This window comes from Delphinapterus leucas, chromosome 7, assembly GCF_059928025.1.
Source record: "Delphinapterus leucas isolate spDelLeu-1000000601 "Yukka" chromosome 7, BTC_Dleu_Yukka2, whole genome shotgun sequence".
NCBI classification, from domain to species: Eukaryota; Metazoa; Chordata; class Mammalia; order Artiodactyla; family Monodontidae; genus Delphinapterus; species Delphinapterus leucas.
This window is the reverse complement of record NC_143135.1, coordinates 99,880,910-99,908,568: the sequence shown is the minus strand read 5'-3', so window position 1 is coordinate 99,908,568 and position 27,659 is coordinate 99,880,910. Positions and strand designations below refer to the sequence as shown.

The 27,659-nt window shown below is 40.0% G+C and overlaps 1 protein-coding gene across 1 annotated transcript; it reads right to left on the bottom strand.

Moving 5' to 3' along the window:
* Positions 1-12,257: 12,257 nt before the first annotated feature.
* LOC111167440 (olfactory receptor 8C8-like) lies at positions 12,258-13,940 on the bottom strand. Its single transcript, XM_022560330.2, is given in 3 exon segments — positions 12,258-12,474; positions 12,476-12,916; positions 12,919-13,940. Coding segments are annotated over 3 exon segments (906 nt in total). The 5' UTR covers positions 13,195-13,940; the 3' UTR covers positions 12,258-12,285.
* Positions 13,941-27,659: the final 13,719 nt, after the last annotated feature.

Genomic DNA, 27,659 nt, shown 5'->3' with positions numbered 1-27,659 from the left:
GCCTAAAAATATGCAAAATATAAATTTTAAACTAAATTCACTTTTTTTAAAAACAACTTCACTGAGTCACCAGCACAACCTGGTGGCTGCTTAAATAATTACTTGGTTCAGTGTTTAAAAGTTTCTCTTCTGAGTTGTGTCTCCATTCCTGTACTGACCTGGCTTTTTCTTTTTTTGTATTTAAAAATCACATTAAGAAGCTTATAACTATCATAATTAAAATGTCACAATTTTTTGTAAAACAAATATAGGTATTTCAAAACCCTATACATACTGGTCCTCTAATAGCAATGTGATTGGATGATTTGTCTCCTCGCCAAGTTAATTAATTTCTAGAGGGCAAGAAGAGCCTCACGAAGTTTTAAATTATAATCCTGCTCCCCACAGGAACTTAATATTCTGCAAATTAAAAGCAATTATTGTTTTACTGCTTTGCAACATTTTAAAGGGTTTGTGTGTTTTGCAGGTGATTTATACCCATTTAATAGAGTCTGGGGTCTTGTCAGATTCATGATATCTATAATCTGAGATGGCTCTTCTTCCAAGTGATCATGACTAGAAATAACTGGGAAGAAGCTGAACGATCATTTGCCAGAAATGTCTTAAAAGGTATTTCACCATGGATGGGGGTGGTTGCACTAGATGACCTCTAATTCTAAGATTTTAAAACTACTAATGATTCATTAAAATAGATCATTTTTGTCTGCTTCCACTTCTGCTTTTGTACTTCCACTAGCTAATGCAGGAATTCAACTCCTGTGAAATTTCCTCAAGAATTTCTGGGAATCTCCAGAAAGATCTTGTTGTGCTCAGGAACCAGTCCTCTCACTGGCAGCACACTACTCCCTTGTGCAACCTTCCCTGTACCCAAGACTGGAGGATACACTGCTCTGCAGAGCAGAAGATCAGCTGCTCCCGCCCCTGAGTTTCTGTCAGATGTGCCTGCTGCCCTCTCTTGCCACAGCTCAGAGACCAGCCCATAGGAGTACAGCCACATTCTCCAAGGCTGTTACCAGGCCCTGACACAGAATTCCCCTTCCTTGGTCCCTCGTTTCCCACCTCCCACACACATCTGCTGCTTTGGATGGTGGCCACTTTCATTGCTTTTATCCTTTTCCACATATCCCTGTAAGAAGCATTTAAATGAGCATCTATAATGTACTGGGCCCTGCATTTGGCACTGGGGATAAAGCACTGAGCTATGCAGATATGGTTCTAGTTCTCATGAAGCATTCATCCCAACAAATAAATATGGAGCCAAATCAGATCATCTCACCATGAATTAATGAAATCCACAACTTCATCAGACATTATGAATCTCCTCTGGGTTCATCTGAACTCCTGCTAAATAAGTATTGATTTTACTTGCTTTGGTAAATAACACAATCTTTATTGCGTTTTAGATGAAATTGTAGGCTTAATCTAAATAATAAAAATCCAAGTGAATCACAGATTAAAAACATCTGTGATTCACTTGAGTGAGTCATATCATCAATCACTGTGATATGTGATGTGTGATATGTGATATGGAGATGATGGAGTTCCTAAATCTTTAAGCAGCCCAGAAACTGAGTATTTTGAAGCCTTGGTCTTCCTTTCTCCTTTATGTTCAGGATTGTATGAAGCTTTCGTTGCTATAAAGCTGGTAGAAATCTTCCCTGGAAAGGAAGAGTATGGATGCTTTTGGGAATGGAGAGAATTGAAGAGAAATTTCTGGAAGGATAGTCCAGGTGAAGAATAACTAAAAAGTTATTTGGATGCAGAAGTAGTGGAAGCGGTAGGGAAGAAAGGTGGATTTTGGCCGTGTTGGGCATGGGCAACCTCGTACACACAAGGAGAATGAGTCATAAAAGCATGTAGGGATCGGGCATATATTATCAACTCTTTGATTCTGAATACTGAGCCTAAGTTGTTTGAACGTAACTTTATTTTCATCAACCTGTACTGATGTGAGATGAAAAACACACACTTCTAGTGGGCCCATTTTGAATCTTTGGAATCCCTTGGTGTGTTGGGTGGCTTTATTAGTGGGGAAATTTATTCAGGTAGGAGCAACATGCACATAGGATGCCCCATAACAATATGTGCTAAGGACACACTAAAGTTTAAGAAAGCTGTTCTAGTACATACAACGTTGATTACATTGATATTGTTCATCTCAAGTTAAATTCAAGATAACGATAAAATTAATCTAAATGGGCAATATCCTAAGATTTTAGTTTCAAGGAGAATAAAATTTACAAATTCCCTTAAATGCCTTAATTTCTCTGTTTCTGAGATAAAAGCCTATATCTTTTATCTTTTTTAAAAAATTAAACCTTTTAAATAGTAGATTAACATGCAGTTATAAAAATAATGCAGGGATCCCATGTATCCTCTACTCAATTTCCCCCAATGGTAACATCCTAAGACTATAGTATAATAGCACAACCAGGATATTGACACTGATACAGTGCATTGATCTTATTCAGATTCTCCCAGTTTTACTTTTATTCATTCATGTATGTGTGTGTGTGTGTGTGTGTGTGTGTGTGTGTGTGTGTTTGGCTACGTTGCGTCTTCCTTGCTGTGCGCGCGCTTTCTCCAGTTGCAGCGAGTGGGGGCTACTCTTCATTGCGATGCGTGGGCTTATCATTGCGGTGGCTTCTCTCGTTGCGGAGCACAGAATCTAGGGCATGCAGGCTTCAGTAGTTGTGGCTTGCTGGCTCTAAAGCGCAGGCTCAGTATTTGTGGTGCGTGGGCTTAGTTGCTCCACAGCATGTGGGATCTTCTCAGACCAGGGATTGAACCCATGTCCCCTGCATTGACAGGCGGATTCTTAACTTCTGCACCATCAGGGAAGTCCCTGTGTGTGTGTTTAATTCTGTACAATTTTTATCACATACGTAGGCTTGTGTATTCGATACCACAGCCAATATGCAGAACAGTTTTATCACCACAAAGATCCCTTGTGGGGCTTCCCTGGTGGCGCAGTGGTTGAGAGTCCGCCTGCCAATGCAGGGGACACGGGTTCGTGTCCCGGTCCGGGAAGATCCCACATGCCGCGGAGCGGCTGGACCCGTGAGCCATGGCCGCTGAGCCTGCGCATGCGGAGCCTGTGCTCCGCAACGGGAGAGGCCACAACAGTGAGAGGCCCGCGTACCGCCAAAAAAAAAAAAAAGATCCCTTGTGATGTTCTTAACTTATGATGTTCACCTTCCTCCTTAAACTTCATTCCCAGCCTTAAACTCTAATCCTTAAGCCACTAATCTGCTCTCTACCAGCATTACTCTTTCATTTAATATTATAAAAATGGAACGATACAATACGTAACATTTTGGGATTGACTCTTTTCACTCAGCATAATTCCCTTGAAATTCATCTAGGTTGTTGCCTGTATCAATAGTTCACGCACGTTTTTGTGTGAAGAAAGTTTTTCTTGCTTTGGGATATATGCCCAAGGTTCTAACTGCGAGGTAATCACGTGTTCAGTTTTAGAAGAAACATACTGTCTTCCAGAGTGATTATAATACTTTATATTCTCACCAGGAATTTATGACTGATCCAGTTTTTCTATATCATTGCCAGCATTTGGTGCTGTCACTTTTATTTTAGCCATTCTGATAAATATGTAATGTTGTTTCATTGTGGTTTTAATTATGTTTCCCTGATAACGTTGAACATCTTTTCATGTGCTCATTTGCCACCTGCATGTCCTCTTTAGTGAAATGTCTACTCATGTCTTTTTCTCATTTTCTACTTGTTTCTTTTTTTTAACTTTTAAGTTTTTGAGAGTTCTTTATATAATCTTGATACGTCTGTGAGATATATGCTTGCAAATATTTTCTCCCTATCTCTGTGTCTTTTTATCCTTTTAACAGGGTATTTGACAGAGCCAAACATTTAATTTTGGTGAGTCTAAATTTACAAATTTTTCCTTTTATAGACTGTGCTTTTGATGTCAAGTCTTAAAAATCTAGGCCTAGCCCTAGATCATAAAGGTTTTCCCCAAATCTGTGTTCTTTTAGCCAACTAAACAAGTTTAACATTATTGGGTTTCTGTCTTAACCTCCAACTCTGTCCATCCTACATAGAAGAGAAAGTTTTAGAAACAGGTGCTGGAAGATCAAAATCTTCCAGGCAGGTTTTCTCAGTGATCTTAGCTAAGAGTTTACTTTTCCTCTTCTACTGTTACTAGGAGACTCTGTGAGTCAGAGTAAATCCCATCATGAACATTTTCATTAGCAAACACCCATTATCATTAGCTTTCATAATGAAATAAATTATTTGGTGCATTTCATTTGTTAATTACAATTGTAATTCTGATGATACTTGCGAAAGATGGGGTGATACCAAAAAAACTTCTCTCCTTTAAAAAGGAACAATATTAATCACAAATGAAAAGGGGCCATTTTTCTCTGAGTGAAACCAAATTACTCCCTTCATGGGTTGATTTTTCTTTATCACGTTTTGACCTATTTTCTGTTTGATATTCAATCATAAAAATTAGGAGAATAGGATATTTCATAACTACAATTCCTTACCATAGTGTGAGTTCATGAATGTAGGGAACTCTGTTTTGTTCTGTATTATATCCCACACATAGTACCTACTATGATAGGTGTTCAAAAATTTTTTGTAGAATGATTGAATTAATGAATCAATGAGTATTACCCCTAATTATTTCTTCAGGCAATTTAGGAGAGTCATCACTGAAAGAAAGATCAGAGCAGTGAATTCATTTAGTGTTCTACTTCTAAATAACAGAGGTATGTAGAAAACAGCAAGAGTTTCTCAGACTGGTTACCTTGGAGAGGGAGGCGTCTTTCTATGCTTCCCCAGTAATACACAGTCACAAGTTCTGAAGTCTGTGTTCTGTTGGTTCATCTATATTCCCTTCTGAGCTGAAAGTAACCAAAATGGGCAATATGGGTATCTATGCCCATCAAGCAGAGATATCAGCCCTATTCCTAAACTCAATATTTGGTGGGCATATGCTAAATCTCTGTGAGCCTTCATCCTCTTTGGCCTGCTGCAATCTCCCCTAGCTTCTTCTATTGGTGCCCAACCTTAGTTTTGGACACCTGATTATATTCGAGCCCCTGCGGGGACTGAGTAGATAGATCCTCACCCTAAATTCTATGCCACACCTTAGACATCATCCAAAATGTACTGCTGTTAACATTTTGTTGTAATTCCTTACAATCCTAATTTGTAATTTCCAAATAAATTCCACTGCATGATTATGCTCTCCCTGAAGTGCTTCATGCTCTGCCATCTTTGGCCCTTTCTTCATGCTTTTCCTTGTTGAATTTTCCTCACTCTCCCTAATGTGCTCCCACACTTCTCACCTGACAATACACACTTCTACTTTTGTTCAGGTAACTCATATCCTTCTTCTGTTCTCCGTTGAAACATTACTTTCTCCATTAAGTCTCCCAGCCTCTTAAATCAATCTTATATGCTTGGATACAAATGTACCTATTATCCTCACTGTGAGTATAAATATTTGTCAGATTCCACCACAGACTTTCAGTTCTTCCAGGACAAGGGACATGTTTAAATTATTTGCCATTGTGTCAAGATGTCAGGGGTGTTTTTGATATGTAGGCAACAGGTTTCTAACCTTGGAAATACATAGGAGAGAAGAGTGTGGAGCTGAGAGACAATGAGCATTATCTGGTACTTGCTGTCTTGTTTATTCTCTTCTGTTCCACATTTAATCCTGAATAAATATTGTGGGTTCTAGAGTCCACAGTGAGTTAAATTAACATTATGCTGAATTTAGCTGGGCACCAAAGTGCCACGGTATTATCACCAAATATCTTGAGAATGTGACTTGAGAGTAGCTTAAATTAGACAATTCAGGTGAACTAAGTCTTTTTGATCCTGTCTTCCTCATACTTTTTAATAGAAGGAAAATCTGCATGTAACTTATCTCTAACAGTTTCTAGAGGCAAAACCCCAAAATCATAGCAGATGAGGTTGATGTTACATGAAAGAGGATTCATTATTGGCAAAGCCAATAATGACATTACTTGCCAGAGGAGGAAGCTAGAACTTTCTCTTTTGATAAGTGAGGTACAGAGGAGGTTACAAAAACTACCACTTTCAATCATTAATCATGAATCAAAACACCCTAAAACCAGTTTTCACAATGTTTAACTTTTCATGTACATATCTTTGGCCAGTTTGTCCATGATGTGGCATATATGGACGCAGGGGAAAATCCTGTCTCAGGATTTATGTTGATAAGCAAGTCACTCTAGTAATTTACAGAAAGAATACTGGGGATGCAGGCACTTGGTGTGAGCCTGTAAAGCTATACTTGGAGAAAAGGCAGAACCGAGGCAACCCAGAGGCCAAGAGCAGGACGTATTCAGCAGGAACAGTCTTGCTACAACGCCACACCCCTGCTCCATACAACTGGCACGGCCCCTGGACATGCTGCAGCCACCAAAATGGTTCCCAACTGTCTCACTGTGTTCACATCATTCCCATCAGATTAATTTCTCCGGTGGAAGCATGCAGTTGGCTGCGTCTAGGTCAATGTGCCTCTTTTCTGTGAGCCTAGGGACATGGGGGAGGTGTTTCTCTCCTACCTGGATTCTCCAGTGGGAAGTTGGGCACTCAATCTCATCAACATGACACTGAATGGAAGATTATCCTCCAAGATACATGCCCACACATTTGTTTTTTTCATATCTACTGAAAGAGTGAACCTATATTTTCAACTCTGGTTAGTTGTTTATTTACATAATATCCAATATGACATTTGGGAGTGGAGCACTTGCTGTTTTTTCCTTGCATGTGATTAAATCGATGCCAAGACGATTCAGGTCATCTTCCTGTAACCTGTTTCAATTTGTTTTCATATTTTTAAGATGCTTTTTATTTCTGGCATCGGCATTGAATACTGGTGGAACCGAATAGTAAGCCAGCTGGCAAAGCAGAAATATAAGCTCCAGAGGCTTAGCCCCAGTATCATGAAAAAAAGTACAGAAGGGTGGATTTGGACTGAGAGGTAATTTAAACTTACATGAATCAAAGAAACAGGTCTATTAGGGCAACTGGACAATATTCATCAAATTTACATATATACATATCCTTAGGCTTAATAAATGCACTCTAAAAACCTATACACATGCCTAACGATTTATGTACTGGTTTACTAATTTTAACCTTTTTTCACAATAACAAAAAACTGGGATTAACCTAGTTATCCATCAGAAAGAGACTGTTCAAATACTTTTTTGGACATTTGTACAAAAATTTTATGTAGGTGTACTAAAAACTAAGACTATCTTTATATATATAAGACATATATCATATATGACTATCTTTATATATATATATATATATATGATATGATATCCAAAATGTATTGTTAAGTGGAAAAAACCCCCCTAAACCACTGTTCCAGTCTGGACTGGTTGCTTTTAGGCTAGCTACACAGCTGTCATCCTGGGACTTCACTAGTCTTCTGAATTTACTCTTTCCTGGATCCTAAGTCTTACTCGTTCTCTAGCTGTGTCTCAAGAAATGGTATATATAAGATAAAAAGCAGGTTAAACCAGTGTGCACACAGAATGCTACCATTTATGTAAAATCAGTGGGCTAATATATATGAACTTTATTATATGTGAATAAAATGTCACTGACAGCACTGACAGTAACTGATAGGACTGGCTGCCTTCTGGGAGAACAAGTAGGTAACTGGGGGTATGTGGAATGTAAGGGAGACTTTTCATTGTATACCCTTTCTGTAGCTTTTGAATTTTGAACCATGTGAATGCATTACGGACTCAAAAACTAAATAATTAAAAAGGACCCCAATACTAAGAAGCCATATTTCCCTTATATAATGAGTTATTAATTCTATATATACATATAGGAAAGGAGAAAAATCTTGACAGAGATGGTGGTGGTGGTAAAAGAACACAGTAAAAGTAAACTTTCCAGAGGAAATACCATCCTAAGAAGAAATATCAGTAAGAAGTCTAAAAGGCATGAGAGAGCATGGCATCAGGAACAGTGCTTTCATAGAAGGAAATCTTTACTGACACAGGAAAATGCTCATGACAGAAAGGGATGAAAAAACAGCAGGAGCAAAGGACATAATCCATATAATGAAAAGGCATCCTACAGAATGGGAAAAATATTTGCAAACCATAGATCTGATAAGGGTTTAAATATACAAGGGACTCAATACAACTCTATAGCAAAAAAAAAAAAAAACCTGATTAAAAAATGGACAAAAGAACTGAATATTTTTCCAAAGAAGACATACAAATGGCCAACAGGTATACAAAAAAGTGCTCAACATCACTAATTATCAGGGAAACGAAAATCAAAACCACAATGAGATATCACCTCACACCTGTTAAGATGGCTTTTACCAAAAAGACAAGCAATAGCAAGTGTTAGTGAGGATGCAGAGAAAAGGGAATCCTTGTACACTGCTAGTGGGAATGTAAATTGGTTCAGCCACTGTGGAAAACAGTATGGCGGCTCCTCAAAAAATTAAAAGTAGAACTGCCATATGATCCAGCAATTCCACTTCTGAGTATATATCCAAAGGAAATGAAATCAAGATTTTGAAGAAATATCTGTAATTCTATATTCATTGCAACATTATTTACAATAGCCAAGATATGGAAACAACCAAAATGTCCATCAATGGATGAATGGATAAAGAATATGTGATACACACACACACACACACACACACACGCACACACACGTTCGAATATTATTCATCCATGAAAGAAGGAAATCCTGCCATTGCAACAACATGGATGGACCCTGAGAACACGGTGCTAAGTGAAATAAGCCAGGCACAGAAAGACAAATACTGCATGATCTCACTTATATGTGGAATCTAAAAAAAGTCAAACTCATAGAAGCAGAGAGTAGAATGGTGGTGGCCAGGGGCTAAGGGGTGTAGGGAATGGCAAGATGTTGGCCAAAGGGTACAAGCTTTCAATTATGATAGGAACAAGTTCTGGGGATTTATACTTTAAATTTACTAAGGGAGTAGATCTTAAGTGTTTTCACCACACACAAAAAGTGGTAACTATGTGAGATGATGGATGGGTTAACTAGCTTGATTGTGGTAATTATTTCACAATGTGTGTGTGTGTGTGTGTGTGTGTGTGTATATATATAAAATCATGTTTTATACCTTAAATACATACAATTTTTATTTGTCAGTTTTATCTCAGTAAAACTGGGAAAAAGAATGCATAAATTTATGTGTAATATCACTCCCATTTCCCCCTAAATATATCTGCAGATGTAAAGAGAAAAGACTTGAAGGTAACATACCAATGATGAAGGGTAGTTTTCTCAGTGTGGTATCTGATACGTAGCATTCTAGTAGCCTAAAATTTAGGGCAAGGCAAGTGTCAATCCTACTGAGGAAACTGAAATGCAATCCAATTTAACCACGGTTCAAGCCAAGCATGAGGACTGTGCACAATAGCAGGTATATGTCTGTTATATTTCTGCTGCCACCCTTAGAAACAAAATTTTACCTACCATGATGCATTTGGGGGTTCTAAAAATGCCACAGCCGCTTTGCAGGCACACCTAATTTATTTACTTGGTTTTATTATCTTCTACTAACACATGCAGAGGTTACATTTTGGAGACAGGTTTTATTTTATTTTTTTGTTTTTTTTTTCTGTGCCTTTTAAGTTTATTTTATTTATTTTATTTTTGACTGCGTTGGGTCTTCGTTGCTGCGTGCAGGCTTTCTCTAGTTGCAGCTAGAGGGGGCTACTCTTCATTGCAGTGCGTGGGCTTCTCGTTGCTGTGGCTTCTCTTTTTTTTTTTTTAACATCTTTATTGGGGTATAATTGCTTTACAATGGTGTGTTAGTTTCTGCTTTAAAACAAAGTGAATCAGTTATACATATGTTCCCATATCTCTTCCCTCTTGCATCTCCCTCCCTCCCACCCTCCCTATCCCACCCCTCTAGGTGGTCACAAAGCACCGAGCTGATCTCCCTGTGCTATGCGGCTACTTCCCACTAGCTATCTATTTTACCTTTGGTAGTGTATATATGTCCATGCCACTCTCTCGCTTTGTCACAGCTTACCCTTCTCCCCCGCCATATCCTCAAGTCCATTCTCTAGTAGGTCTGTGTCTTTATTCCTGTCTTACCCCTAGGTTCTTCATGACTTTATTTTTTTCTTAGATTCCATATATATGTGTTAGCATACGGTATTTGTTTTTCTCTTTCTGACTTACTTTACTCTGTATGACAGACTCTAGGTCCATCCACCTCACTACAAATAACTCAGCTTCATTTCTTTTTATGGCTGAGTAATATTCCATTGTATATATGTGCCACATCTTCTTTATCCATTCATCTGTTGATGGACACTTAGGTTGCTTCCATGTCCTGGCTATTGTAAATAGTGCTGCAATGAACATTGTGGTACATGACTCTTTTCAAATTATGGTTTTCTCAGGGTATATGCCCAGTAGTGGGATTGCTGGGTCGTATGGTAGTTCTATTTGTAGTTTTTTAAGGAACCTCCATACTGTTCTCCATAGTGGCTGTATCAAATTACATTCCCACCAACAGTGCAAGAGTGTTCCCTTTTCTCCACACCCTCTCCAGCATTTATTGTTTCTAGATTTTTTGATGATGGCCATTCTGACTGGTGTGAGATGACCCACCTCCTAGAGAAATGGAAGTAAAAACAAAAATAAACAAATGGGACCTAATGAAACTTCAAAGCTTTTGCACAGCAAAGGAAACCATAAACAAGACCAAAAGACAACCCTCAGAATGGGAGAATATATTTGCAAATGAAGCAACTGACAAAGGATTAATCTCCAAAATTTACAAGCAGCTCATGCAGCTCAATAACAAAAAAGCAAACAACCCAATCCAAAAATGGGCAGAAGACCTAAATAGTCACTTCTCCAAAGAAGATATACAGATTGCCAACAAACACATGAAAGAATGCTCAACATCATTAATCACTGGAGACAGGTTTTAAATTTCATGTATATAATAAGTAGTACAACAAATCCCTATTTTATCTTAGTTTCTGAAGGTAAAATTACATGCTTTTCCTAATTTAATTTGTAACCAAACCAAAGAGTTCTTCTTTTTTCCAAAAGGGATCCAAATTCTTCAGGAGGAACATGTTAGTTTGCAAACAGGAGTGCTGTTTACCTGAAACAGTCAATTTGAAAGATACCTATGTTATAATAGACCCTGGAAAACCCAAAAGCTGAGGGATTCCATCACCACTAGACCTGCCTTATCAGAAATGCAGAAGGCTGTACTTCAAACTGAAAAAAGAATGGCATTTCCTTCTATTGTATCAAACCAGACTCTTCACCGTTTTGAAGATTTATGGCCACGAATTTTAAGAAAAGTCATTTTCTGAAAAAAAAGGAAGTTTTTACTAACAAAAACTTTTAGTTTGCTTTAGAGAAAACATCTGTATCAAACAAGTTCAAACTATTAATTTCATGAATATTTATTTTACCAGATTCTAGTCTAACCATATAGGAGAAAGGAGTAAACACTAGGTGGTCAAATTCTATTTGATTAGGCAGAGATGTAAACAAAATTATGTACATGTACATTACATATTATGTACATATCTGATACATGTATATATACATATACATCATACCCCTGATGCTATTACAACGAGTCAGACTAAATTGATTTAAAGTAACTAGGTTCATTTCTCTCAGTTCCTAATTGGTATTAACACATTCCATACTTATAAGCTAATACTTGTGATCCCTGTTAACTAAGCATAAATATCTCATAGATACTATTGAAGCTTTGCTGAGTTTGGAAATGCAGTACTATAGAAACCATGACTAAAAGAGCACTGAAATTCTAGAAAATTTATAACTTACACAGAAGGAACTCCTCAAATGGTTAAAAAACAGAAAGGGCTACATTAACATTGTCTTTAGGGAAAACAAAGAGGGGTGGCCGCATCAGACCACATTCATGCTGATGTATGAAAAGTACACGGGAAGAGGCAAAGTGGGAGGTGGTGTGAAAAGGAGCAGGAATCAAGCTGAGTCTCTGGAGCCCACTGTTAAGAATAAAGCTCATTCAGTGAGTAAGCATGGAACTGAGAACAATCATGAGACTCAATAATATTTGCATGTTTAAATGGCATGATTAGACAGAAAAAAGGATCTAAGGCAAAAACCTTGTGCTGAAGAAAATTACGGGAAAACACATTCACACACACACACACACACACACACACACACACACACACACACCCAACAACCCAGCAATACTGGTTCTGCTTAGTTCGCAACTCTCTTTAGGGTTTTCTTCAGAGCAAGTTTGACATCCTTGTTCCTTAGACTATAGATGAGGAGGTTCAACATGGGGACTACATTGGTATAAAATACTGAGAAGAACTTCCCCTGGCCCACAGAACCATCAGAAAAGGTCTTGAGATGTGTAAACAACCCAGAACCATAGAAGAGGGCAAACAGTTATTACGTGGGAGCCACAACTACTGAGGGCTTTGGACCAACCCTGAGCTGATGAGATGTGGAGGATACTGGAGAGGATCAAAGCATAAGAAACAAAAATAATGAAGCTACATATTATTACAACTGTGCTCACAATAATGGAATCCACCAGCTCACTGGCATCAGTGCTGCTGCAGGACAGCTGGAGGAGGGGGAAGATGTCACACATGTAATGGTTGTTGATGCTGGAATCACAAAAGGATAATCTGACCATGTGCCCTGTGGGGGCCACGGCACTGGCAAACACCATTACATATGAACCAAACATCAGCAAAGAAGAGACCTGAGGGGACATGGTGACTGTGTACAAAAGGGGCTTACAGATGGACACACAGCGATCATAGGCCATGGCTGTCAACACATAGCATTCAGAATGGACAAAGAAACAAAAGAAAAACCCAACAGAGTCATGCACCCTGCAAAGGAGATGATGTTCTCTGACACAAAGCTCATCAGCAGTTTAGGCGTAATGACCAAGGAGTGGTAGGGATCTATGAAGGACAGGTTGAAGACCAAAAAATACATGGGAGTGTAAAGATGAAAGTTCAGGCATATCTGATTAATTAAGCTCAAATTCCCTACCACAGTGACCATACAGTTCAATAAGAAGAGGAAGAAGAGGGGTATCTGGAGTTGACTTTGGTCTGTAAGTCCTACCAGGATGAACTGAGCCATTTTCCACAGACATTATCGGCAGGGGTGTGATCTGTGAGGAAATGAGAAAACAATGTCACATCAAGAAGAGACTGAAATCCTTTCTTTCTAGACCGAGGACTTGTTCCATGGGGGCTCAAGGGTGACTGCTGGGACAGCACTCTAGAAGAGCCAGAGTGACAACTCCGTATCTTTCAACTTTCTTCTCTCATCTGTCCTTTCCTTCCATGTTTTCAAATCTCAGCTGCAACTCCTCACCTCCCCTGGGCTGACACGATCCAGGATAAAGTCTTTCAGCAGGGGTCCAAAGTGATGTCCACATCTGAGAGATAAGGAAAAATATCTTGAAGAGATGAGTAGGCTGGCCAAGGCCGTACAGCAAGAGAGGAAAGGAGTCCAGAGTGGTACCCGGGACTGCTTGCTATGGAAATTCCTGAAGCTTGGGACAGTGAGGTCACTGTGATCCCCACTGTGCCCACTGCTCAACCTATTCTCTTCCTCCTACCTTTCAGAAACTCAGAACCAGGCTTAGCAAAAGTACTGAGAGTGTCCCCTACGATCCTGCATTCCTCCCACCCATTCCCTTTATCCAATCTTACCTCAAAATCACAATGGATTGTTTAAGAAGGGCAGGTGACCTCCCACATCTCTCCACTGCTGTAGCAGTGGGAATGAAAACATCAGAACAGAGAAGACTCGCCACCCAACTTCCTTCAACCTGGAGACTTCACTACTACCAGGCCTTATGTGCTCTTTTCCCTTCATTGGCGGGAAGGAGACAGAGGTTTTGACAAAGGAGGAGACAACATCCCTTCTGTCTGTAGATTCACATATGTCTTCAGGGCAAGGCAAATGCATCAGCTTTATGTCTCCAAACCATCAGCGGGCTAATAGTGTGAACGCATCTTATTCTCTGTGGATCTCAGCAACTTGTTTGGAAGCTTGGAAAATGAGCCTCATTTAGGATCACAGTTTGATCAGGCTCCTTAGGGAAGAAATTACTGAGCCTGTGTTTACATCTTTTGTTAGTAAGTTGATATTGGTACATTTGTGACTCAATGTTCTTCTCCAACTACCAGTTCACATTAAGAATTTATTGATGTGTAATAAATTATCATAAACTTAGTGGCTTAAAAGAACACCCACTTATTAGTCATAGTTCTGTAAATTAGAAGTCTGGTATGGAATCACATGGCTGGATTCTCTGCCCAGGCCGAAATCAGGGTGTGGGCAGGGCTGCATTCCCTTCTGGAGGCTCTGGGGGAAGAATCTGTTTCCAAACTCATTCAGGTTGTTGGAAGAACTCAGTTCCTATAGTTGTAGAACTGAGAGCTCCATTCCCTTGCTGGCTGTCAGCTGGGGGTCACTCTCAGCTTCTAGAGGTTGCCTGCATTCCTCATCATGTGGCCCTCTTGTCTTCAACCTGGCGGTAAATGGAGAATCCTTGCTGTGCTTTGAATCTCTCAGACTTCCCCTTCTGCCACTAGCTTGAGAAAAACTCTCTTGTTTTCATATGCTCATGTGATTACATTAGGCCTGCCCTGATAATCTCCCTAATTTAAGGTCAACTGTACCATATAACATGCATAATCCCTAAAGTGATATATCGTTATATATATGGTTCCTTCCACATTCAAATAAGAGGGGATTATACAAGAGGAAAAGACATTGGGGGGCGGGTCATGTTTCAGAATTTTGCCTGCCACATCTCTCTTCTCTGGAAATCTATTCTTCACACATTTTATATGGAATTACTTGTGAAAATGCTGTATTCCCTTGTTTAGCTTCTCTCTCAACACAGATGCAAATTCCTCAGAAAGAGCCTTCTAGGGTCTGCTCCCCAAATTTGGCGTCCACAGCCTTTTCTCCCGTGTGTCTACTTCTTGAATTTTACTCTCTAGTAGTACTTCTCACGCATTTTGATGATTTCTTGGCTTCATGCCATTTCATCTTCCTGAAATGCCTTCTCCCTTGTTCTCATTGGATACCACTTACTCATTCTCCGAGACTTGTTCTGTCATCATTTCTGATAGAACATCTATTCTGACCTCTTCTCCTGTCTCTACTCCCGGAACCTAAAGTGCCTTCTCTGTGTGCTGCTGAAGCATCTCCTGCATTTATCTTCTCCCATTTACATACAGTGAGTTTACATGCGTACCTTCATTTAAACTGTAAACTCCTAGAGGGCAAGAAGTCAATCTTATTTATTTTTATTCATGCTGCTATTAACAGGTCTTTCTTTCTATTTTTTCTTTTTTTTTGTTTTGGTCTTTATATTTCTAAATAACATGTGGTTGTTTCTTGATTTTTCACTATTATGTCTTGTCAATTGACTTTAAGTCTGGGAAACTAAATCTAGCCAATTTTCACCTTCTACCACTGCAAATATACTTCCTAATGTCTTCATCTTCCCAGTACAGTTAATTTTTAAAGTTCCATTAATATTCAGTGTTTACATGATTATGAGGATGTAAATGCTTTGCACAACTAAGGAGTAAAATATGCTGATTACTTTTCCTTCACAAGCCTGTTTTCTCTAGAGTAAATAATGATCTTGGTGGATTTAAGCTGCAAGGTACTCTGAATACAAAAAGGAATAAGATGCAGATCCTGCCCCTTGGTTCTCTCATTCTAATTAGAGAAGCAACAAAAGAAAGTGAGAACTGCACAATTTATAGATATCTGGCTCTAGCTACAATACTAAACTCTTTCATTAACTTATCCTTTATAATCTTCAGAATTATTTGAGAAAAGTATTTCTGTTTTACATATGAAGAAACCAAAGCTGATGTTAAAAAGAAATTTGCCAAAGTCATAACAACTAATGGCAGAGCCAGGATTTAAACACAGATCTTTCTTAATATAAAATTAATTTCTCTTACAATGCTATACAGAAAAAAGGGAGTAATTACTATCATAGAACTTTGTACAAGGTACAGTAGTGACATGTATTAATTAAAAACCTTTTCATTATAATAAATAATTACTTTTCATTGTAAGTGAAATGATATTGAGACAAACAAAAAAGTTCACTTAACTGGCAAGTCCAGGGATGCATTATGCTTCAGAATTGAATGGATCCGAGGAATCCAGAGGGTTGTGTCTCTTTCTTTCAATTACTTGAATATGCTTGGTTCTACCTGGCTTTTTTCTCAGACAGACTTTCTCCTTGTGTAGACCAGAAGACTCTACTCTGTTCCTCATGAATATGTATCTCCACCTTTATTATTCTGACTCATGCAATGAAAAGATCACTCCTTTGCTTGATCTTATTTTAGCTGAAATTTCAAAATGGACCTTACTAAGAGTTGGGGTATAACTCAAGGGGAAAATGGCTTACCATGAGACCATATAGGACTAGCTTGTTCTGTGGGGCTCCACCGCCCTTTTCCATATACTCAGATCACATGAAATTGAGTAGCTCTTATCTAGGTACCTACTTTTGTAACTTCCAGTATCAACATGTGGCAGGCATCAACATTATCACCCTTCACCCAAGACTACCCAACAGGTATTTTGAGCTTTTATAGTCCAAAATGAGGAGAAGGAATAAAGAGAAAGGAAAAGACTCAATATATGCTGCTCAATGCCTGTACTTTTAATTTCAGTCTTCTGTTAGAAGAGATGCATCTTTCAAACATGACTGATGCCAAGAAAATGATCTCACCCTCAACTGCTTAACTCTGGGTGAGATTTCAAGAGAATATCATTCTCAGGAAGGGACTGGAGAGAGACCAACCCAGTGAAGAATCTCATTGCTTGCTTGATTTTGCCTATTTTTCTTCTTTTCCGTGTTCTAATCTTTAAGATTTTATTTTTAAAACCGTTACAACACAAATTTTATTCTGTACTTGACCTCTCTGTTACTAGTGTCTATTACTTCTTTACTCCACACATGGTACTTTTATAATTTTATTTTTTTTTCTTCTCTCAAGGTACCAAGAGGTGACACTTCAAATTGCATATCCTTTCCCTTCCCTTCCTGTATATCTCACTCTCATCTCTCGAGACAGATTCTTCCTTTTCACATTTAGTGTGAACTTAACTCTTTCTGACCGTGGTTTTGGATCAAACTAGATCCATCACAATCACAACTCTTCTCTCTTACCTAAGCTTTTTCCACCTGCTCTTGCTCATTGCAAAAGCTTGAGGTCTCTAGAGCAGGAGTGAGAGAGATTGCTTCCTGGGATTTGGAGTTTTTCTTTCTTAATTTATAGTTATTTTGAAGTTCGGGCATATTTTTGTCTTTGGATTATGCTGTAGATATTGTTTTTACAGATTTTTATTTGTTCATCTTATTCTTCTGTATTGCTTTTACCAGAAATATTGGGAGGTGCGGATCTAGGCAGCTGTCATTTTTTCTGGCTTCCTGAAAGTCTTCTCAAAAATAACACCTGGGGCATATATCCAGAGAAAACCATAATTCAAAAAAATACATGCACCCCAATGTTCACTATTTACAACAGCCAAGACATGGACGCAACCTAAATGTCCACTGACAGAGGAATGGATAAAGAAGATGTGGCATATATATATAATGGAATATTACTCAGCCATAAAAAGAAACGAAATTGAGTTATTTGTAGTGAGGTGGATGGACCTAGAGTCTGTCATACAGAGTAAAGTAAGTCAGAAAGAGAAAAACAAATACCGTATGCTAACACATATATATGGAATCTAAGAAAAAAAAGTTATGAAGAACCTAGGGGTAAGACAGGAATAAAGACACAGACCTACTAGAGAATGGACTTGAGGATATGGGGAGGGAGAAAGGTAAGCTGTGACAAAGTGAGAGAGTGGCATGGACATATATACACTACCAAAGGTAAAATAGATAGCTAGTGGGAAGCAGCCGCATAGCACAGGGAGATCAGCTCGATGCTTTGTGACCACCTAGAGGGGTGGGATAGGGAGGGTGAGAGGGAGGGAGACGCAAGAGGGAAGAGATATGGGAACATATGTATATGTATAACTGATTCACTTCGTTATAAAGCAGAAACTAACACCATTGTAAAGCAATTATACTCCAATAAAGATGTTTAAAAAAAAGGACATTAGGTAAATACTAAGGAAATCTGTATCAAATATGGATTTTAGTTATTGATAACACAACAATATTGGTTTATTAATTGTAACAAATGTACTGTAAGATGTTAATAATAGGGGAAACAGAATTTGGGGTATATGGTAATTCTCTGTACTGTGTTCTCAATTTTTCTATAAATCTAAAACTGTTCTAAAAAATAAAATTCATTTAAAAAAATGAAGAAGGAAACCAAGAAACAGGAAGATATAGGATCCAGAGAATAGGGGACCTAACATAGGTACAGGGACCTAACATAGGTAAGAGGTGAAGAGTATCCCCAGAAAGATGGTGAAGGGAGATCTCAAGATGTTAAATCTTCAACAAAGTAAGAGGGCATCGTGTCGTCACTGGAGTGGATCATAAATTTATTGGAAAGACATCTTAAAGAAGATAACACTTTCAGACTACCAGCTAACATCATATAGCTACAGCTGTACATACTGAGAGGAGATCTGTACAAATGGGCACGAGGTTAGGGATGAATCACAGAAATCCATAGAATATTAAGCAAATGAAAGCACCTAAAAATATTAACTTCAAGGAAAACAAAATAGGAAACGAAAGCAAAAATAGCATTTTATGTACTATCTATAAATACTGTTTAATAATCTAACTGCCAAGATTTATCTAACAATTTACAGTTATAACCATATTGCAAGAAAGAGGCGCGCGCGCGTGTGTGTGTGTGTGTGTGTGTGTGTGTGTGTGGTGAGAGGGAGGTAAGATTCCACAGGAACTCACACTGGAAACTATTAGAGTAATCTAAACATGAGATGAGGAGAAGCTTATCAAATCAGTATAATTGAGAGAGAAAGGCCAGACCAGGATTTCAAGGAGATAAGTTCTCTGGGACTTGGAGGCTGGATGAAGAAGTTGAGTGAGAAGAAGATGTTTACAATTTATTTGTTGCCTAGGTGGTAGTGAAAAAAAGCTTATAAATTGATGACCAGAGGAGGAGCAGTGCTGAGAATCGCCAAATAAATGCTGACTGCAGTTTGGGGCACTTTAACTTGAGGAACATAAACAGACATAAAACAGAACCGTCCAGGAGGCAGGTAGGGAACAGGTTCAGGCTGTACATTCAGGTGAATATGAATGAGGAGAAGAAGAACAAAAACTTATCAGACTCTATGTTCCAGGCAGTGTTCTAACATTTTACATGTAGTAAGTCATTTATGCCAAAAGACAATTATTCTCATCTCACAGATGAGGATACCAACGGTGAAGGAGGTCACATAAATTGTCTAAAATTTCACAATTAGAAAGTGGAGGATCCATCTGGGTTTAAATTTCAGAAAGTCTGACTTGACGACCCGTTCCCTTAAACGCTTTGCCGCAAGTCAAAACCTCAGACTAGCAGAATCATTGACCTGCTCTGCTCTCCTGACACTGAGAGAATAACATATCCACAACTACACTACATGATGTGGGTGTTGCCAACTGCTCAAAATTGGGTGAGCATCCTTTGTCAGTGGCAGCACAGCTGCCAGTCCTTTTGGCCTGCCCCACCTTTGCAGAACCTCTGTCTACCAAGCTGTCTATAAGATGCCTTATAGATGCGGATACCTGCCACATCTGCCTATTCTCCAACCCTGGTTTTAGAACTTCAAAACAATTGTCTGAATTCCCAATCTTCTTTATATTAACTCTTTTCTATTTAAAAGAGCTAGTCATTTTTTTCTAGTTTTATTGAGGTATAATTGACATACAGCACTGAATTAGAGTCACTTTCTATTGTTTGTGCACATAAACCCTGATACAATATTTCTCCCCCACATGTATCAGCCAAAGTATGATCTAACTGGCAAAACACGTATCTGTCAAATGGGTTAAATTCTAAGTTAGAAATATGAATAAACTTTGCAGTACAAGATTTCAGGGCGTTTTAATTCTCAGTTAATCATTGAAATTTGTGTAATCTTTGTACCTCACTTCTCAAAAGAGAATATTCTAGCTTCTTCTTTGGCAAACAATGTCACTATTGGTTTTCCCAATAAGTCCTGTTTCATGTAACAAAAATTCATTTGCTACAACTTTGGATTTTTCCACCAAAAATTATTAGAAGTTACAAACATAGTTTATATTTCCTGAAAAATATGGGTAAGTCAAATCAAAAGGACCTTCTTCAGTGGAACTTATGGTTGAGTGAGGTCAGCAAATCTTCTCCACAAGAACATCCACAAACTTGGCCAAAATTGACAAACACAATGATTTCAACACTCTGGAAATCAACCAACGCACACAACAATCAGAAATGTTGATGCTTCAGAAAGTGTTGAAGTTTATGTAAGAACAATGCGAGTCTGTGATATTTTACACAGGACTCCTCCCAAGGCCAAATTCTGACTGGCTCTTCGAGCTGTGTATAAACACTGTACTCTAGTTGCTGAATTTGTTTCTCACAGAGCTATGTGTTTCCAACTCTGAAACCCTACTCCACGTATACTGGGGTTGACGGAATAATAATAAATTGTAGATAAAAGAAATTTTGTTATATTCAAATGCCTTTTCCCGGCTGATTTGCTTATGAAGAATAATATTGATCTGGGGAGCCAGCGCCGCAGCAGCGAGAGCGGCCGGCTCCACCCGCTCGACTCCTCCCACAGCCGCCGCCGCCGCCGCAGCTTTACCGCCGCCAATCGACGCGACGCGCGGGCCAAGGTTCGCTCCACCGCAGCCTCCCGGAGCCCAGGGGCAGCCCGGAGGCCCTGTGCCCTGTGCCCAAACGCAGGCGCAGCCTCACTCTTACCTTCTCCGGAGAATCTCTGAAGACCCGGCGGGCGCAGGAGGCGGCTAGCGGACCCTGCGAGGTCCTGCGCGAGGGCTCCCTGGTCTCCGGCATCTGCTGGGCCCCGAAGTAAGCGGCGCTAGAGAACAGGCAGCCTGAGAGCCCCGGGCGGCCGGCTGGGCCTGGGTGACCGCTCGGAGGCTGTCACGGGAGACGAGTGGGGCCTGCGGGCACGCGTGGCCTGGGCCACCGCCAAGGCCTCCTACGGCAGCAACTGCGAGATGGACGGCACGGAAGCCACCCTGGGGCAAATCAGCGGCTAGCACCAGAAGTGCCCTGCAGCCCACGCCCCGGCCCACTGCAGCCCCCGGTTAGGCCGCCCACCAGCTGCCCGTGGCCTGGCGCCTGACGGTCCCACAAGGACAAAGCTTCGTCCGTCTTCTGCTCTGCAACATGGGGACCCCAGGCCCGCCGAGCTGCACACCCGCCTCGGAGGAGCCGGCGGCTGTGGCGCCGTGTGAGGAGCATGCGCACGAAGAGCCCGCCCGCTGCCGCCTCGGGTCTTCCGCAAAATGGAGAAGCAAAGCCCTAAGGGGCCGCCGGGCCAGGGCCTGGCCAAGAAGGACACCAGGGGCAGCAAGCTGAGTAAGTGCCCGTCCATAACCCTAAGTATGTTCTAAAACAAGAAGTGCGTCTCCCAGCCAGCCGCTCAGGCCGGGGTTCCCGTGTCACTGCCGCCCGTCAGACGGGCACCTGGCCCTCGTGCCGAAGCAGCCTGGAAGCCGCTGAACACGGCGGAGCTCGGCTCCACTTGGGGCCCACCGGTGGATGCCCTGCCTCTCGCCCATCGGCCTCTCCGGTCTTGGGGCTCTGGGCCCCCACTGCCCCAGGCCTTGCTCCCCCAACTCCCATCTCTTCTCACACCTCAGTGTCTGGGCTCTCAGCCTCCCCTTCTTACGCATCTGCCTCCACTGTCTGTTTGGGCTTCCGGCCCCCTTTGGGCCCCCATTCACTTCAGGGTCCCATCGCTTTGTGCCTCAGTCCCCCATTTGTAGGGGTCACCTTTTTGTACTTCAGTTCCCCATTCTCTTCAGGCCTCCTGTCTTGGGCCTTCCGTGGTCTTGGGGTTCCCCTCTGCTCACGACTTCCCGACCTTGCAGCTTCCTTACTCTGCTGCTGCGTTGCTGTCTCTGGTAGCCCCCGTCCTCTCTGTCCTCCTCAGACCCTTTCTCTCCCACCTGCATCTCAGGCAGCTGGGGGCTCACTTCCTGTCCTGCTTGTATTCCGGTTCCTTCACTGCCTCCCTCCCTGCCTCCAGACACCTTTCTTGACGGCCCATCCTTTTGCTGTGAGGAAGCGAGCTGGTTGCAGGCAGTTTGGGAGGGAGGGGTGGAGCCAGCTTCAAAAAAATGCCTTTCTTGGCAAGTGCGATAGGACAAGCCCTTGAAGCAGACCTGGCCCCCTCCTCCAGCAAGGCTGTGGCCAGCATCTGGTGAGGAGTGAGCGCACTAGGCTTTGTACACAATAAAACCTGGTCTGGATGGATGATGCCCCAGCCTCACGAAGAGTCCCTGGCATGCCCCACAGACACGTGTTCACAGGCACCATCCCCAGCTATGCCTGGAAAGGGGCTGAATGTGGAGCACTTGTTCTTGAACAGGTGAAGGCAGAGTATGGTGGCTGCTGAGCCCCAACCCACTGCTCTGGAGGGGTCCTGGCACCCCATGGGGTGGGAATGGTCCTTGCTCTACAGGTGCCCAGCAGACCCCATCTCTACCCTGTTCTTGGAGCCTTTCCTCTTTGTTACCAACCTGCAAAATCTGTCCTCTTAACTTTCTTGTATTTTTTCACCTCCAGAGAGTAACTTTGATTTGGAATGATACCTTTTGGTACCAAAAGCCAATCCCCCCCTCAACATGTAGGTGTTAGCACTGTGAAATTAGTGTTTCTGCTATATCATTACAAATAGGTTTTTTTTGTTGTTGTCGTTTTGTTTTTGTTTTTAAGTCTAAGAAATCCCAAGAGAGAAAGAGTTTAAGAAACAAGGCCACTGAGCAAAGGCAGCAGTTCTGACTCCCAGCATGGAGAAGGGAGAATGGTGGGGCTTGGGGGACACTGTCACTTTCACTCCCTTTTAGCTCTCTGTCCACCAAAGCCACTGCCCAGCGAGTGGTGACACCAGGGACTTTTGTTCAGGTGGAAAAGGTCACTGGGGAGCTGGATGAACTTGAGCATTTCTTGGCCTTAATATGCTTGCTCCTTAGTTTGTTTTCATGTGGCCTGGTGTGTCACTGTTCTGAGCAGACCATTCCAGGCCTGTTGCTAAGGGAAAACCCTAACAGGCATTCTGCCCATGGAGAGGCCAAAGACTGGGACCCCAGCCAAGACTCTTAAGAGCCTCCTGTCTGTATCCTCCCACACCATGCTGCATAAGACATCTCCTAAAGTGAGATTCTGCACATTTTGTTGTTAACAGTAAAACACAATACATACACAAACACAGGCACATAATGATGATGTTGTGAATTTTCACAAAGAGTTAGTAGTGGGACATACCGTCTTTGACTGATTATAAGACCAACTCAAATTCTGACCCAACTGCGCAGGCCTGGGAGAAACCACAAACTTGAGCATGCAGCACCACCCTAGGGAAAGCAAAAAGGAGGCTATCAGTAACTGAACTAGTTTTGCAGCATTGAAAGAAGGCATACAAGCATAAGAACTCTGCTGTAAGTTGAAACAAGTGTGGAGCACCATAGAAAAGATCTGAGAAAGCCTCAGAATTACTAGCAGGGCTGACAGAAGGTAATTCTCTCCTGAAGCCTGTCAGAAAGACCAGAGGAGGTGACTGCTTCTCCAGATTTGAAGACAGTAGCAAAGTCTTCAAGGAATTTGAAAAATCAGTGTAGCATGACATCACCAAAGGAGCACAATAATTTTCCAGAATCAGAGCCAAAGAAAAATGGAGATCTGCAGTTTGCCTGATAAAGAATTCAAAATAACAGTTTTAAGGAAGCTCAGTGAGCTACAAGAAAACAGAGAAGGACAATTCAATGAAATCATGACAAACAAAATGTGAAGCTTAATAGAATCATAAAAAAGAACCAAATAGAAATCCTGGAGCTGAATAATTACAATGAATGAAATTTTAAAATGTGATAAGAACAGCAGAAGCAGATTAGATCAAGCAAAAGGACAATTCTATGAAATAGAAGACAGGACATTTGAAATTATGCAGTCAGTAGAGAACAAAGAAAAAAAAATGAAAAGGAGTGAAGAAAGCCTATATGAACTGTGGGATACCATTAAGAGAAACATTGTAGACACTATTGGAGTCCCAGAAGGAGAAAGATGGAGAAAGGGGCGGAAAGCATGTTTAAAGGAATAATGGCTAAGAACTTCCCAAATCTGGGGAGATATCTGGACATCCAACTTCATAAAGTTAATAGGTCACCCCAATATTTCAACTCAAAATGATCTTCTCCAAGACACATTATAATTAAGCTATCTAAAATCAAAAATTTAAGATCATCCAGAGGAAAAATAATACTCAAATACAAGTGAACCCCCATTAAACTATCAGATTTCTCAAGAGAAAGCTTGCAGCCCAGGAGAGAGTGAGATAATATACTCAAAGTGTTGAAAGAAAAAACTGCCCTGCCAATCAAGAATACTTTACCCAGCAAAGCTGTCTTTAAAAATGAAGGTGAGATAAAGACTTTCCCAAACAAACAAAAGCTGAGAGAATTAATCAGCATTAGACCTGCTCTAAGAGATGCCGAGCGGAGTTCTTCAAGCTGAAACAAAAGAACACTAATTTGTAACATGAAATGTAAAAAAGTATACAGTACACTGGTAAGTATATAGCCACATTCAGAATATAATACTATGAGACGGTGGTGTGTTAACCAGTCAACTCTAGTAAAGGTTGACAAAACTAAAGAACAAAACTATTAAAAATAACTATAACTTCAATAACTTGCTGATGGATGCACAATATTAAAAGAGGTAAATTGTGACATCAAAAACATAAAATGTGGGAAGGGAGTAAAAGGGTAGTGTTTTTGTGTGTTACCAAAGTTAAGTTGTTATCGCCTTAAAATAGAGTTATATCTATAAGATATTTTTTGTAAGTCTCATGGTAATCACAAAGCAAAAGCCTACATTAATATAAAAAGATAAAGAGAAGGGAAATAGAAACATACCATTATAGAAAATCATTAAATCACAAAAGAAGACAGCAAGAGAGGAAGAAAAGAACAAGGGAATTACAAAACAGAGCACAATTAGGATGGAATTAGTAAGTCCTTACCCATCAATCATTATTTTAAGTGTAAATGATATAAATTCTCCAGTCAAGAAGAAAAGAGTGGCTGAATGGATTAAAACAAAATGAAACAAAAAACAAGACCCAATTATATGCTGTCCATAAGAGACTTACTTCAGCTTTAAGGACACATACAGACTGAAAGTGAGGAGATAAAAAAAGGTGTTCTATGCAAGTGGAAACCAAAAAACAGCAGTGATAAATATACTTATATCAGACAAGATAAACTTTAACAGCTGTAACGAGAGACAAAGACGGCAGTGATATCATGATGAAGAGGAAACATTACAACTGATATCACAATAATACAAAAGATCATAAGAGACTACTATGACCAATTATACACAAATAAATTGAATACTATAGAACACATGGATAAATTCTTAGAAACAAACAATATACCAAGACTGAATTATGTAGAAACAGAAAAATCGAAACAGATCAATAGGGCTTCCCTGGTGGCGCAGTGGTTGAGGGTCCGCCTGCTGATGCAGGGGACACGGGTTCATGCGCCAGTCCGGGAAGATCCCACATTCTGCGGAGCGGCTGGGCCCGTGAGCCATGGCCGCTGAGCCTGCACGTCCGGAGCCTGTGCTCCGCAACTGGAGAGGCCACAACAGTGAGAGGCCCGCGTACCGCAAAAACAAACAAACAAACAAAAAACATCAATAACGGGTAAGGAGATTGAATCAATAATCAAAAACCTCCCAACAAAGAAAAGCCCAGGACCAAAAACTAGATGGTTTCACTGGTGAATTCTACTAAACATTTAAACAAGAATAAATGCCAAAACTTCTTAAACTCTTCCAAAAATGGAAGAAAGAACAGCTTTCAAACTCATTTTACAACCAGAATTACCTTCACACTAATGTCAGGTAAAGACAGTATAAGAAAAGAAAACTACAGGCCAATGTCTGATGAATATAGATGCAAAAATTCTCAATAGAATTCTAGCAAACCAATTCAACAGCACATTAAAAGATCATACACCATGATCAAGCGAGATTTAACCATGGGATGCAAGGATGGTTCAACATACACTAATCAATAAATGTGCTATACCAGATTAATAGAATGAAAGATAAAAATCATTATTTCACTAGATGCAGAGAAAGCATTTGACAAATTTCAACATCCTTTCATGATAAAAAAGGGGGTGGATTGCAAAGGGAGATGAATATACTTTTGGGGGTGAGGGAAATGCTCTAGATCTTGACCATGGTGGTCTTTACATGACTGTATTATTTTTGAAAGTCACTGAACTGTACTCTTAAAATGAGAGCACGTTATTGTATCCAGATTATGCCACAATAAAACTGATTAAAAAGAGAATATTATAAGAAGAGCCAATCTGAACTGTGATATTATATCCCCTGCCCCTTAAACATTTTCCATAAATAAAACAGATTTAGTTTTGCATTAAACAAGAACCTAGTAGTTTTAAAATTACTACAGAAGTTTGAATAAATGTGGGTTGTATAAAATGGAATGCAACTCAGCAATAAAAGGAGCAGACTGTTGATACATGCAACAACTGGGAGGGACTTAAGGGCATCATGCTTAGTGAAAAAAAGCCAATTTCAGAAGTTATATATTGTATAGTTTCATCCGTTGTCTTCCTAATGACCCAACTATAGAGATGAAGAACAGGTTAGTGGTTGCTGCAAGACAGATGAAGGTGGGAGGGGATAGGTGTCACTATAAAGAGGTAGTGTAAGGGGTTCCTTTATGTTAGTGGAAGAGTTCTGTATCATGATGGTGGTAGTTACATGAATCTACACAAGTGGTCACATTACATAGATCTACACACACACACACACACGACAGAAACACATACTGCATATAAAATTGCTCAAAGCTAAATAATGTCTGTAGTTTTGCTATTATACTACAGTTGTCAAAGATGTCACCATGGTAGGAAGCTGGGTAGATTTCAGGGGACTCTATCCATTATTTTTGAAATTTCCTGGGAATATATAATAATTAAAAATTTTTTTTAAACTTAGATTTTTTTTCTCATAAGCATGATCATAAGCTAATACATACATAGGAATTTTAAAGTCATATTTCCTTGTAATAGAAGCTTATTTACAGTGATTTTTCTTATACATTTGATTTTAATCTATTAAAAGCATATTGAATCAGAACAACTCAAGGTAATTAAATTTCCATGGAATAATTTTTATAGTAAATAGTGTTTTATTAAACAATAATCTCTGAAATCAATTAAAAAGATTCTTTGGTTTATGTCTATAAAATTTGCGTAAACACTGATTATTTAAAGAGACTCAACTATTATAAAGGGCCATAATAAACTTTTCTGAAATGGTCATATATCTTTATGA